The sequence below is a fragment of the Mustela nigripes genome, chromosome 2 (assembly GCF_022355385.1).
Source record: "Mustela nigripes isolate SB6536 chromosome 2, MUSNIG.SB6536, whole genome shotgun sequence".
NCBI classification, from domain to species: Eukaryota; Metazoa; Chordata; class Mammalia; order Carnivora; family Mustelidae; genus Mustela; species Mustela nigripes.
This window is the reverse complement of record NC_081558.1, coordinates 21,224,645-21,239,067: the sequence shown is the minus strand read 5'-3', so window position 1 is coordinate 21,239,067 and position 14,423 is coordinate 21,224,645. Positions and strand designations below refer to the sequence as shown.

Here is a 14,423-nt window from a genome sequence, read left to right as displayed (position 1 = left end):
GACCCAGACCTCAGCGCGTAGCAGCCTGGGTCTCAACCACAGGCTCTAATAAGCAGCCACAGGGCCAGAAATGAGTGGGAAGTGCCAACTTGCGCCAGCATCGAAGTAGCCTTTCAGACTACTGAGCATAGTACTCAGGCTGCCTTTCATTCCCCATTGTTACCTCAGTGCTCGATCAGATTGGCAGCCTCTAGCTGGAATAAAGTTTGTCCTGCCAGGCCCTGGCTTCCGTGGAGCAAGGAGAATGGGGCCTCTTTGAGGCTCCTGCTCTAGTTCTGGCAGAGGACCTGGCCAGTAGCTTGATAACCACTTGCTTGGCTGGTGAGTTGGTAACTCCTAGAGTCCATGCACTAACTCAGTATCCTCAGAGCTGCCTGCCGTTTCCTGGCTCCCTTGAACCAGAGAAGACCTCCTCGGGCCTGCCACTCTGCCCATGGTCATTGGAGGGTGGCCAAGGGTTACGAAGAGCCTCGGAGGGAACATCCCAGCTTGTGAGCAATAGGCCGCGCATAGGTTCTCCTGGTAGACTGCTCAAGGAGGCGGCCCACACAGCCTGGAGGAGGCCTGCCACATCACATGGCTCTGCTGAGCCACACGGACACGGCAGGTGAGTGTGGCGGTCCCTGCAGCCACTACTCCTGTAGCTTAGGCCGTCCAGAGACCCGCTGTGCTGTTCCCTGGGCTTCAGCCTTGTGTGAGGAGCAAGAGCAGGCAGCGGGCTGCCAGGGTGAGCTGCCTGAGCAGTTGATGTGGGGGAGAGGCAGGCGCAGGGTGCTGCCCACACTGCCGGGGGCGGGGGCGGCTGCTGAAGACAGGAAGTGGAACTGCAGGCTGGTAAGGCACGCTGTGCCTCGGCTAGCCGCCCAACTGGAGCAGGCCTGGAGAGGCTGCCCGTGCTTCAGGGGTCCCCGGGGTGTCAGGACCTAGCTGTGGACATACGGAAGTCCAGAAGTGTGGGGCTGTGGGACAGGACTGAAAAATGAGAAATTTTGGTAGTTTTCCCTACCCCTTCCCTGGAGAATGTACAGGAAATGAGCGTCTAAAATGAGTTAATGAGGGGCTCCTGGCTGGCTAAGTCAGTAGAACATGTGACTCTTGATCTCAGGATCATGAGTTCAAGCTCTACACTGGCATGGAGCTTACTTAAAAAAAAAGGGAGGGGGGCACAAAATAAAAATAAAGTGAGTTAATGGGTAGGAAAGGGGGCTTGAGAACCTCCCCGATAGTATAAACATGTAAGTTTTACCTTCAGTTCTGGTGCTTCTTAGCCCATGTCCCTCCTGGTCCCCATCTGGGGTTGCGAGATGCCTGAACAGAATTTGTCCACGTTGTAAACTAAAGTAGGAGTGTGAGGCTGAGGTCATAAAGGTGGTCGCCTTGTAATTCAACAAGTGCTCCCAAGCACCCGGGCCTTGGCAAGTGCTAGGTGATGACAGTCTGGTGGGGAAGGTGGAGAACTAAGCTGTTCATCAGACAGCAAGCTCTGGAACACTGAGTGATTTGTCTCCAACTAATTCTTGGTTTATTGAAATCGTCATGCAAAACCAAGTTAATGTTGGTGTACCAGAAGGTACTTCAACCCAGGGGCCCGCAGATGGTAGCAGAGACTTTTCTGTTCCCTGAACCACAGTTCTCTCACTGGGGCTCACCCCATACTGGGGACTAGAGAGGCCCTCGGAGAAAATGCAGTCCTGACTATAGGCAGACTTGCAAGGGGGAGCAAAGATTGATTGTATGGAAAGTAACAAGAATGAGCAAGAAAGTGTACTATAATGCCAAGCTTAAAAGCAGTTCATGATTCACAAGAGTCTTCAGCACACAAACATTTAATAATAGGGAGGGGACGGGGAGCAACAAAACCACATTGCTGGCACATCAGCTTGGGGCAGAGCTGGGGCCAGGAGGGAGTTATCAGGGACATTCCTGGCTTAGCAAACTGGGGGGCTCCTCTTGCTTCTTTCTATTCTGCCCCACCTTTAGCACCTGGGCCTGAGCCTCACCTCCAGTGGCAGAGGGGAGCCGGGCTGGGCTGGGCTGGGCTGGTCTCTCAAAGGGCTGATTTAAGATGGCTGTTGAGCAGACAGGAGGCTACCCACAGCTTCCCATAAGGCACCCTCCATAGGCTTTGGAGGTTATTGAGTAAATACTCTGACATTCATGGGTTGGAGACCTAGATTCAAACAGGCTCTTCTGCCCCTCCTAGCATTCATGGCCAGCGCCTAGTCCGGCTGTCCCCATCTGGGAATAACGTTGAGTTGCAAAGACCCTGTCAGAGGAGCCCCACATGGGTTTCCTACATTGTAAAGGGAGGTTCCTGATAACTGCGCTCTTGCCCTGCCTGCCTGAAGAGGGACCTGGGGAGCAGGGCTCTCCGTACTCTTCCAGCTCTGACTGCCTGCTGTAAATGCTCTCCTTGAGATGGGCTGGGATGTGGGATCAACCCATCGTGTCTGGCGCAGGGCAGGTAGGCCTGCTGTTGACTGATGGAGGGATGCCCGGACTATACTCGGCCCCAGAGTGGTTCTGGGGTATAGTGTCTGAATCCTCAGTGGCCATCGCTCCTCTGGCCCTGGCTGTGCAAGGGAATCACGAACACCGAGATGTCATCGTAGGACACCTGCCCTTCTCCTGTGGGACCGTCGTCCTTTCCCTGTGTGCTGTGTATCAGCATTTGGGCCAGCTCCGAGAACCTGTGGGGATCATCCTACGGATGCACTTTGGAGCCAGAGCAGAGAGGCAAGGGCAGTCCTCAGGGAGAACTTGCATACGGCTAGACATGTGGGGACCCAAACAATGCAGTCCAGCTGTAGGGCCAGGCAAGGCCACAAGCATGGGATGGCCACAGGCTGGACCATGGAGATTTTGGTCCTGGGGATTTCTGAACCCAGAGATTTTGGGGACCCACCATCACCCCCCAGAAGTTTGAGATAGCCTTCTCTGCTCCTGACCACCTGTCCTGAGCCAGGTTCATCACCAGCGCTGTCTTCTCGGCCACAACTACTTCCTGGTGTCGTTGAAGCTACAGTACCTGTGTGGGTCCTCTCGGTTGCCAGGGAGGAAGCTCCGCACTAGCTGTGCCACCTGCTCATTGGACAGGACATCCCAGAGACCATCAGTTGCCATGACAACCACATCCTCCTCCTGTAGCTCCAGTTGGTCCACATCCAGTACGGTTACCTGCAAGTTAAGCCTGAGGGTCCCTCAGCACTCCCTTCCCTGCTCCCGCCAGCCTCGTCGTCTGCCTTTCTGGGCAGACGGAAGCTGGTGTGGACTGTCTGTGGGCCACTCACCTGTGGGACAGAGAGCAAGAAGGGCTTGAGCTGAATGTTTGTGTCCAGGACTCTGAGCTGATGGTCTCCCAGGCCCCGGGAGACGGCCAATGTTCCCAGTAACCGAGCCTGGGGACAAGGGAGACATGAGGTGACAGCTGTTTGCTGTCAAATGTGCAAATAAAGCACACAGAAGTGTACCGTGGCCCTCAGGTGCCCTGGGATGAGGGACAGACATCCTGTAGCCTTGGGGCAAACTCCGTGACCCCAGCTACAGTCCACCCAACAAGGAAGAAGGGAGCTCCCCCCTCTCCAGGGAGCAATTTAAGAGGGGGCCATTCACTGACCTGCCTACCCTGTCCATGGATCAGTGGGTACTTGAGATCCGACTTCTCCACACACTTGTAGCTCCTACCAGGGTCAGACCCAGCGTCAACCCAGGCCCCACCCACCCCCTCACCTCCCTGCACCACAGAGCCCACCCTGCCCAGGCTGAAAGAGGACAGCCCCAAGTCCACACACACGGCCTGGACACCAGGGCTCTCCCCACTGTCTCCCAAGCCCACCTCGCTCACCAGCCCCTCATGTGGTGATCCCGGAACAAAACCTTCTGCCCCAAGTCATCACCCTTCAGTCGCCGAGGGAACTCCAGTCGGGTGAACTCACCAGCCAGAAGCTCGGGGTAGACAAAGGCCTCGGGTAGGGAGGCCAGGCACAGATCAGGCTCTCTGGTGGCCTCTGGTGACTGGGGACTCACAAGTTGGGGATCCACAGCCTCCCTCTGCAAGACACCTACCAGCTGCTGGATCCGCTGCCGCTCAGTCTCTGGGGTGAACTCAGAGCTCAGGGGCCGGATCTCATCTTTTCGTACCAATATGGCCCTGGACAGGGTTGACAAAGAGAGGTCTGTGGGGCAGACTCCGCCCTCGTTCATGGCCTCCATCCTGTTGGCCCCTCCTCCAGCCACCAGGGACCAGCTCTGCCTATGCCAGTCTCTTGCTCAAAGCCCCCATGACTACCTACAGCCTCCAGAATAAAGGCTCAGGCCTCCTGCCCTCCCTGGTATCTGCCGTCCACTCAGGCAGCTGACACACCAGGTACGTAAGCAACTTAGCCAGTCAGTCCCCATATCCATCCCTCCACTTCCAACCCCCTTTCACTGTCCCCCGTGCCTCTGGTGCCCGCCTGCCCGCCCCGCCCTGCCTACCCTCTGGCTCTTACCTGCTGTCCCCAGCATTGGCCACATACAGCTTTCCCTGCAGGGACACAGCCACCAGGGCTGTGCAGCCGCCCACCTGGCCCGAGGCCTCCAGCTCCCGCCCGATCACCTCATCCTGGGGCAAACCGAAGCCACCTGAGCTGCTGCTGGCACTGCCATCACACCACTCCGTCCCCAGTCCCCACCCCAGAGTTCACTTCCCCAACAGCAAGCCTGGTGGTCCCCACGCAAGGTCTAGCTCTGACTCCAGGATCCTTGTGGTCAGAGGATCCAGGCGTATCCCCTGGGAGGGAGGGAAGTCCTAATCAGAACTGAGGAAGGGAAAGCCACCCCTGCACCAAGAAGGACCAGAGGGGTGCACGAGGTATGGGGCATGGAAAAGCCCCCGGCGCATACCACACAACTGGATAAATGGGAGGGCTTATGATGATAGCGATGATCACTACTAACAAGCCAACCCCATCCTGTCCTCCCAGTGCAAAGATCCCAGGAAACCACTGCTGTGGGCAGGGATGCCCCTCAGGTCCCTGGACCCTTCCCCAGGCAAAGGCCACACTCACACATTCCTGGAAGGCACTCTCCAGAGCCCCGATCACCAAGTCTTCCGCCCTAATGCCCTTTTCTTCCACAAACTGGGGATCACTGGTGCAGACGCAATGGCCGCTGAGGTGCATGGGGGGCCGAGTGGCCACTACACCCTCCACCACGGCCTCCAGCTGCCGGCGCAGGCAGGAGTGCAGGGTGTTGGCAGCCAGGATGGCCGCAGCCGGACCGCCGTGCCCATCAAACAGGGCCCAGTAATGACCTGTCAGGAGCTGTGCCGGAAGGGCTTGGCATCAGGCTCTGCCTGGCTTCGCCAGTTGTCCCCCGGCCCAGAGTGGGACACTAAAGCAAGAACCTCAACTTGCAGTCCTGGTCCCAGCCTGTAAGATGGGCATAGGCCCAGCTGCACTCACCTCCTCTGAGCACAGGGCCAGCCACTCCTGGTCCTCTTCGGCCCCAAACTCACATCTCCGTATGCACAGCTGCCCACAGGCTGCCTGATCCTCATTGAACTCAGATTTCTCTGCATTGATGATCCTGAGGCCGGTAAGTGACCAGTGACCCTTCAGGGACACACCCATGCCCCCATGGGCAGAGACCAGAGCTGGTACACAGAAGGAACCAGCCCTACCTCTGAGGCAGCAGCCCCCATGCTGCCCCTGACAGGCACCTGGACAGTGTTAAGTTTCCGAACTGATCAGTAACCTCAGACTAAGGCAGAACTCTGGGGCCCAGATTCCCCTGGGAGACTACCCGCTGACCTGGGCTGGGAGGTGAGGGGGAGTGCTGCTTGGGGAGATCTGGGCTCCTTTGCCTATCCTCCGCCCCATCTCAGCCAGATTTGCAGTCCCATACAGCACAGGCCACAACCCAGTGTGAGATGCATGCCTGCCGGTGAGCTCCAAGATCCACAGTGCTGGAACTCTGTCCAGTGTCCCTGCCTCATCCTGGAAGCCCCAGAGGTGCAGGTCCTTCCCAAGTCGCAAGCCTCTCTGAGGGAGGCTGGAGTTCCAAAGAAGAGGGTGGGGCGGGGATTGGAGGGGGTCGGGGGAGGAGGCTGTCCAGAGTCCCAGGTGAGGACAGGAGGGGGCTATCCACTGGCCGGGGGTGGGGGCACTCGCTCAGCTTAGGCTATTTTCCAGGTTGGTCCCGGCTCTGGGGCTGACCCAGCAGGGCCGGGGCGGGAGGGAACCCGAGGGGCGGGGTGGGGGAGCCCGAGGGACGGGAGTAGGGACCCGAGGGGTGGGGGTGGGCTCCCGGGGCGGGGCACTCACTCGGCGTAGCCTGCATTCCAGGGCAGCGCGCGGCCCCGCGCCGGGCTGCGCACAGGCCGGGCGTCCGGTCTGCGCGGGGCGTCGGCGGGGCCGGGGCCCGAGCCCGAGCCGCGCAGAAAGCGGGGCCGCCGGTAGGGCACTGGGCTGGCGCGCGGCCGGGGGGGCCGCGGCGCGGGGAGCGGACCCCCCGGCAGAAAGCGGCGCCGGAACCAGCCCGCGGACATGGCGCGGCGGCAGGGGGCTGCCCGCGGGGCGCCGGGCGGGAGGAGGAAGCGGGCCGGGGCCGGGGGCGGGGCCGGGGGCGGGGGCGGGGCGGGGGCGGTGACGCCCCCAAACTCCGGCCTCCCGCGGGGAGTGCGCGCGCGGCATGGGCGCCCCCGGGACTGCTGAGCCTCGTCACGGCCCCGAGAAGCCGAGGCTGTTGTCAAGCCCACTTCACGGGCAAGAAAACTGAGGCCTCGAGAAGCCCAGCGGCTTGCCCGCGTCACACACCCGCCCGAGCAGGCCGGGTGCGGCTGCACACGCGGGGTGGCGCTGGCCCTGGCCACGGGAAAGGCCCTCCTGGCCACCCCCAACCCAGCGAAGTGACGGGGTCGAATGAAGGCAGCCGGGGCGTCCAAGCCGTCCCCCCCCCCCGCGCAGCAGAGCCTCTGGCCTCCTCCTGCTGGGCCCCAGCCTTGCGCAAGGGGAAGATGGGAACAGGATGTGCTTAGAGGTGTCAGACTGAGGCCTTGAGTAAGTCTCAGAGCACTGGGTTCTCCCAGGTGGCCTTCATTCACCACCCCCGTAGATGGGCCTTGGTGGTCACCCTGGCCTTTCTCATCGCGGGAGGCCGCTCCCCAGTTAGGGGACAGCCTCTCAAATGACTTCCCCCACCCCCCCAGTCAAGATATCCTCTGTGGACAGACAGCAGGCTCTTCACTGGCTGGTGGACAAAGGGAACTCGTGGTCCCCAAAAGGCTCCAACCTGAGTGCAGACTTGGAACTAAGGAAGTGAAAGACTTTCATCTTTGCTGGAGGAGAGATGTTGCAGTCTCTTCCCCGCTGACCAGCTGTCACGGGGGGGGGGGGGGGGGGTGTCAGCAGCAGTGTCTCCCTTGCCTGTTAACAGAGGCTTTGTCACCCTTCTGTCACTTAAGCCCAACTCCTGGCACAGGACTGTTCTTTCTGTCTCATAAGAGGTCTCTAAGGCCACAGAGGAGAAGTGTCCTGATACCCAGAGTGTGCTGTTTCCATTATGACAGTTCAGCTGACTCAGAACCTCCCCCTGCCCCCAGGGGATTTCTCTTCCCCTTTCAGCCTCCAGAAAGGCAGGCTTGCCACCTCAAAGTCCCTGAGCCCCTTAGGCCAGGGTTCCCGGGGAGGGCTGCAGGAGGAGTCCCTTCCTTTGCCTCCACGGCTAAGCCTGGAACATACAGGTTCACAAGGCCCTACTTCTCTGGGTGCCAGCCCTGCCTCACTGGGGGGTCCCCCTGCCCAGGGAGGGCTGTTCTTGAGACAGGAAGCTGTGTCCCATGTCCCCTCCCTCAGATGACTCCAGTGCAGAGCAGCCTGGGGGCTAACTTACTGACCCCACTGTGTGCACCGGGGCCCCACACTGGGGGCAGGCACACAGCACTAATGGAGATGGGCTCCCCTGCTCTGGTGGTGAAGTCCTGATAGATGGTGCTTGGTCCAGCTGGCAAGGGGGTGGGGAAAAGTCAGAAAAAGCTTTCTAGAGGACACCTGAGCTATGGCCTATCATTGGAACAGAAAGACCAGGGACCAGGGACCCAGGGTGGGGCAGACCTACCTGAGGAGGCAGACCTCCTTTCCCCCACCAGCTAATGGCTCAGAGGGTTTTAAAATCTAAAATGACACAAGCTCGGGGCGCCTGGGTGGCTCAGTGGGTTAAAGCCTCTGCCTTCGGCTCGGGTCATGATCCCAGGGTCCTGGGATGGAGCCCCACATCGGACTCTCTGCTCAGCGGGGAGCCTGCTTCCTCCTCTCTCTCTGCCTGCCTCTCTGCCTACTTGTGATCTCTGTCTGTCAAATAAATAAATAAATTCTTAAAAAAATAAAATAAAATAAAATGACACAAGCTTCAACCCACTGTCTTGGGCTTCCCTGGGTGGGATGAATCTGATCCTCTCAAGTCTATTCAGAGAAGCTCTGGGTGGCAGAGGTGGTCTGTTGCTCAGTATAGCTGTGGAGTCCTATGGTGGTCCCACCCTCCCTATCCCAAGGTGGCCTGAGTGTTCTGTCAGTGCCACAGAGGCTCCTCCGGCCTCTACTCTTATTTGGATCCCAAGCCTGACTATCTTAGTTTTCTACCTCATTTTGCTGAAGCACATCCTCTAACAACTTTCCAAGAAAGGATGACTGGAAGGTAATTCCCTGGGTCCTTGCAAGTCTGAAAAGATTTGTCTCAAAAGCCACGCCCCACTTTAAAGTAAGCTCTACACCCATCATGGGGCAAAAGCCTTTGCTTTTACTGATACTTTGTTTCAGAATTCTGACTTCTCTCTTCATTGTCTTCTGACTGTTGCTGCTTCTACAATCCAGTGCCCCTCTCATTCCCAGACTTTTGGATTGGCCGTTTGCCTTTTTCTTTCTCCAGAAATTTCCAGGCACTTCCATCTCTATTGTCTGAAATTGTAGGCGAGGTTCCTTGGGGTGGGTCTCCCTTCATTCCTGGGCTGAGCCCATCCTGGGGGCCATGCAAATCCTCACCCTCCAGCAACACCCTTCTCCCTACTGTTCAGATGAACCCAAGCTTGCCCCAGCTCCTGGCCAGACGCCTCTCCTCAGCTAACTCAGCCAGCATGTGGGGGAGAGGGGTGGGGAGGAGAAAGTTTAAAAGAAAAAGATTTTTATGCTACATTTTTTCCCCTCACAATGAGAATAGTTTTTGTTGAGTCCCACAACTCAAAATTTCAAAGATGGGGTGCCTGACTGGCTCAGTAGAATATGCTACACTCCATCTCAGGGTCATGAGTTCAAGTCCCAAATTGGGCATAGAGATTACTTTGGGAGGGGAAAAAAGGCCTTTAAAAAAAAAAAACCAATTCAAAAGGTATGAAAGTGTATTTAGTAACAAGTCTCCGCGCACAACCCCATCTCCTCCCTGGCCATGCAGTTCCTCTCCTGTGAGACATCCAGTACTACTAGTTTCTTGCAGATCCTTCCAGAGATGCCAGATATTCTGTGCAAATTCAAGCAAAATAATTAATTAATTAATTAATTGCCCGTAAGACAAGAAATAATGAGTGTTGGCGAGGATGTGGGGGAATTCTTGTGCACTGTTGGTAGGATTGTAAATGGGTTGCAGCCACTGTGGAAAACAGTATGGAGGTTCCTCAAAATTAAAAATAAAACCCTATGATCCAGCAACTTCACTTCTGGGTATTTATCCAAAGAAAGTGAAATTAACATCTTGAAACCATGGGCACCTTCATGTTCACGTCAGCATTATTTACAATAGCTAAGACATGGAAACAATCAGTGTCCACTGAGGGATGAATGGATGAAGACAGTGAGGAGGGCACATGCGCACATGTGTGCACACACGGATATTACTCAGCCATTAAACAAAGGGAATTCCGCCATTTGCAACAACACAAATGGACCATGAGTGCATTATGCTAAATGAAATAAGTCTGAAAAAGATAAACACTGTGTGATCTCACTTGTACATGGAATCTAAACAAACAAATCCCAAATTCATAGACACAGAGGACAGACTGCTGGTTGTCAGAGGTTGGGGGCGGGGGTTGGCAAAATGGGAGGAAGTTGGTCAAAAGATACAAACTTCCAGTTATAAGGTAAGTAAATTCTGGGAATGTAATCTATAGCTTGGTGACTATAGTTAACACTGCTGTATTGCACATCTGAAAGTTGCTAAGAGAGCAGATCTTAAAAGTTCTCATCACAAGAAAAATAGTTGTAACTCCCATAGTGATGGATGTTAACTAAACTTACTGTGATCGTTTCATGAAATATACAAATATTAAATCATGTTGTACACCTAAAACAGATACAATGTGATATGTCAATTACATCTCACTTTAAATAATTTTAAAATTACATTTATGTAAAATCTTTCCTCCTCTCCTCCTTTTCTTTACACGAGTGATAGTGTACTCTATGCCATGAGCTACACCTGACATTTTCATAGAAGATACTTCTTTTAGTATTAGTCCTTGAAGAGCTGCCTTATTGTTAAGGCTACAGAGTAGTCTCTGCAAAAATACAGATTTTAGATAGCTAGCCTCTCAGTGGTGGACATTCAGCTGGTTTTTAGTTATTTGCTTTACATTTTTTGTGAGGGCGTATTGGTAGGATCAGTTCCTAGTAATGAACTGTTGGGCCAAAGGCATATGCGTTGTTCATACCAGCATTATTCACAATAGCCCAAAGGTGGAAATGACAAAAACATCATGGACAAATGGATAAGCAAACTGTGGAATACACAGGCAATGGAACATTATTCAGCTATTAAAAAAAACCCAAGTACTGTTGTATGCCACAATTTAGCATTATGCTAAATGAAAAAAGCCAGATATAAAAGGTCTTGCGTTTTATCTTTCCATTTAAATGAAATATCCAAAATAGGTCAATCCATGGAAACAGAAAGCAGACTACAGGTGGCCAGAGGCTGGAGGAGGGAGGAACAGGGAGTAACTGCTTGATAAATACCGTTTTCTTTCGGAGTGATGAAAATGTTTTAGAACTAGAGATGGTGGTTGTACAACATAGTGAATGTACTGACTTAATCACTTTAAGATGGTTAATTTTTTTTTTTAAAGATTTCATTTATTTATCAGAGAGAGAGAGGGAGAGAGCGCGAGCACAGGCAGACAGAATGGCAGGCAGAGGCAGAGGGAGAAGCAGGCTCCCTGCCGAGCAAGGAGCCCGATGTGGGACTCGATCCCAGGACGCCGGGATCATGACCTGAGCCGAAGGCAGCGGCTTAACCCACTGAGCCACCCAGGAGTCCCAAGATGGTTAATTTTTTTAAAAAAGATTTTATTTATTTGACAGAGCGCACAAGCAGGGGGAGAGGCAGAGGGAGAGGAAGAAGCAGGCTCCCCACTGAGCAGGGAGCAGGGGATGGGGCTCCATCCTAGGATCCTGAGATCATGACCTGAGCCAAAGGCAGATGCTCAACTGACTCAGCCATCCAGGTGCCCTGGTTAATTTTATGTTATGTGTATTTCACCTCAATTCATAAAAGGAGGGGAGCATACATGTTCACAATTTTGTAGATATTGTCCTACATGAAGGTTGCACCGATTTGCTCTCCCATTAACCTATTTTTCCATCATTTGACCATGACAGTTTTTCACTGAAGTTTTTAATCTTTCCCTATAGGTAAAGATATGCAAGTCTAGTTCGACTTCCATTTATCTCAGTGAGAAAGGATAATCAATTTTTCATAGTTCTGAGAGACCTATTTGTATTTCTTTTTCTGTGAATAGTCTGTATCCTTTGCCCAGTTTCTTAGGGAGCCATTGGGTTTTTTCATATTGATTTCAGAACTCTTGATTTATTTATTCTTAAGATTTTATTTATTTATGTGTTGAGAGAAAGAGAGTGAGGGGAGGGGCAGAGGGAGACAATCTCCAGCGGACTCCCCACTGAGCAGGGAGCCCACCTCGGAACTTAATCCCTGACTCTGAGACCATGACCTGAGCCAAAATCAAGAGTCTGACGCCCAACTGACTGAGCCATTCCGATGCCCCAGAGCTCTTTATTTTGAAATGAGATACAAGGGGCGCCTGGGTGGCTCAGTGGGTTAAAGCCTCTGCCTTTGGCTCAGGTCATGATCCCAGAGTCCTGGGGTCGAGCCCTACATCAAGCCCCGCATCAAGCCCTGCATTGGGCTGTCTGCTCAGCGGGGAGCCTGCTTCCCTTCCTCTCTCTCTGTCTGCCTCTCTGCCTACTTGTGATCTCTGTCAAATAAATAAATAAAATCTTAAAAAAAAAAAAAGAAATGAGATACAATTATGTTTTTGGTAGCCAATTACAGTTTGTTGTTTGTGTTTTGGTTTTGATGGTGGCTTTTTCCATATAGATTTTTAATTTTTAATGTAAAGGAATTTATCATTTTTTTTCTTTTATGGCTGCTGGAATTTGGTGACATACTCAGAAAGCCTTCACTCCAAGATTCTAGAAAATTTCCCCTTTGTTCTTCAGTATTTTTATAGCTCACTTAAAAAAAAAAAATTAAACCTTGGATCCACCTGGAAAAAAAAAATAAAACAGTATGTTCTAATAATTTCAGTGGCTGACTGTGTTGGGAAACATCAGAAAGGGACAACTAACCTGTTCCTGGATACTGTGTTCATCCTGGGCTCATGTGAGTTGCTGTATGCAGCTTTCTCATCTTTCTGCCTGAAACCAGATCTCAACCAGGGTTGGAGTCTGGGCATTCTGCTGGCCCTTGGGCTCCTTGCCTGCATCCCAGGCTGTGAAGCTGAGCAGGACTGGGCTAGAACCCATCTCCCAAGGAGTTTCCTTCCCTCGTCAAACCCTCCTCATTGTAGTGTGAGCTACTGATGGAGGGGATGAGGATCACTGCCCAATAGGATTTCTCATCTTTTGACTGTTCCACTGCCTTCAGTAAAGGAAAGTAAGTTTCTGGGGACACTCACTACCTTGTGACCTATATCAAATCACTCTATCTCTCCAAACCTCTGATTCTTCAACTGTAAAAGACAGTAACACCTCCCTCCTAGGGGTGTCAGGAGGATTAAATAAATGTGCCCAGTACATAGAAGGGTGCAACACATAGACTCTATTTTTTTTTTTTTTAAGTAAATACTACACCTGATATGGGGCTGAAAACTCACAACCTTGAGACCCAGAGTCTCATGCTCTACTGACTGAACCAGCCAGGTGCCCCAAGACTAATTGTTCATTCATTTGTTTATTTGGCAAATATCACTTAACGCTTACCAATGCTGTGCACTGTTTTAGGTATTGGGGATACAGCAGGGGCAAAAAGTTAACTACTGGTAGAGGGAAGACAATAAAAAAGCAGATATAGGTATCAGGCAGCCATAAAAACAAAGGGAATGATGCAGGCAGGGGTTACTCTGGCAGCAGGGGAGACCGTGCCATTAAGGCAGTCACAGTTCATCCAGTGATGGACATTTCTAAGGGGAACATAATATTATTATTTTTCGTGAACCTGTTTTCTTGGCTAATTCCTGTTTCCAAGAACTTGAGGCTCTTCTGCTTCTGTGGAATTGCCCAGTGCTCCCATGGAGGTGGCCAGGTCTGAGAGTTGATGTAATTGTTGGCTCTGGTCCCTCTGTGATGTGATGGGACAGGGCTGAGTCAAGAATGTGCCCCTGAACTATTCTTCCAAGGGCAGCCCGTGAGGCCACACAGTTTTTATGGTCCATTGCGAGTTCTGGTGTGGCCAACGTGAGCACACTGCACAGGCTCAGGCCTCAGGGTGTGCACAGGAAGAAAAACAAGAAAATCCTGAGCCTGGGTGGCTCAGTCGGTTAAGCGTCTGCCTTCTGCTCAGGTCCTGATCTTGGGGTTCTGGAATCTGGGACCACACTGGGCTCTCCGCTCAGCAGCAAATCTGTTTCTCCCTCTTCCTCTGTGATCTCTCTCACTCAGATAAATAGATAAAATAAGAAAAGGATGGAAGGAAGGAAGGAAAAAGAGAGAAAGAAATAGGAAGGAAGGAAAAAAAAGAAAAAAAAAATTCTTCAGGCTGCCTGGGTGGCTCTGTGCTTTAAGCAACCAACTCTCCATTTCTGAGCAGGTCATGATCTCAGAGTTGTGGAATCAAGCCTGGCATTGGGTTCTGCACTGAGCAATGAGACTGCTTAAGATTCTCTCTCTCCCACTCTGTATCCCTCCCCTCACCCCGCGCAGGGTCTCTCTCTCTCTTAAAAGAAAAAAAAGAAAATCCTTCAGTTTTGTGTTTGCTGGACTCTCAGGAAATGAGAAACCCAGGGCTTGGGGCACACAGAGGAGGGCGCCATGCTCCTTACTCAGGGTGGGGTAGTGGGACAGTGAGTGTGGAGCTCAAGCCGGCGCCAGTCGCTAGGGAGGCCCCATTCTCCATCACTAACTCCCAACAACCCCAAGACCCAAAACGTGGCCTCCTTCCCA

At 52.9% G+C, this 14,423-nt stretch overlaps 1 protein-coding gene across 1 annotated transcript; it reads right to left on the bottom strand.

Annotated features, from left to right (window-relative positions):
• Positions 1-1,810: 1,810 nt before the first annotated feature.
• Positions 1,811-6,544, bottom strand: PPM1M (protein phosphatase, Mg2+/Mn2+ dependent 1M). The gene is made up of 10 exons (XM_059389870.1): positions 6,306-6,544; positions 5,445-5,568; positions 5,049-5,303; positions 4,491-4,603; positions 4,066-4,150; positions 3,845-3,963; positions 3,617-3,680; positions 3,291-3,398; positions 3,029-3,177; positions 1,811-2,690 (listed from the first exon to the last, which is right to left on the bottom strand). Exons 1-10 carry the CDS (start codon positions 6,527-6,529, stop codon positions 2,546-2,548), a joined length of 1,386 nt encoding a protein of 461 aa, XP_059245853.1. The 5' UTR covers positions 6,530-6,544; the 3' UTR covers positions 1,811-2,545.
• Between the last annotated feature and the right edge of the window lie 7,879 nt (positions 6,545-14,423).

Bases quoted from the DNA above. Each gene is read 5' to 3' on its own strand.
- PPM1M (XM_059389870.1), bottom strand. From the start codon at position 6,529: ATGTCCGCGGGCTGGTTCCGGCGCCGCTTTCTGCCGGGGGGTCCGCTC. The intron at 5,304-5,444 runs GTGAGTGCAGCT...CTTCCGGCACAG, and splicing joins TGGCCCTGTGCTCAGAGGAG to CTCCTGACAGGTCATTACTG. The intron at 3,399-3,616 runs GTCAGTGAATGG...CCTTGTCCCCAG, and splicing joins TCCATGGACAGGGTAGGCAG to GCTCGGTTACTGGGAACATT.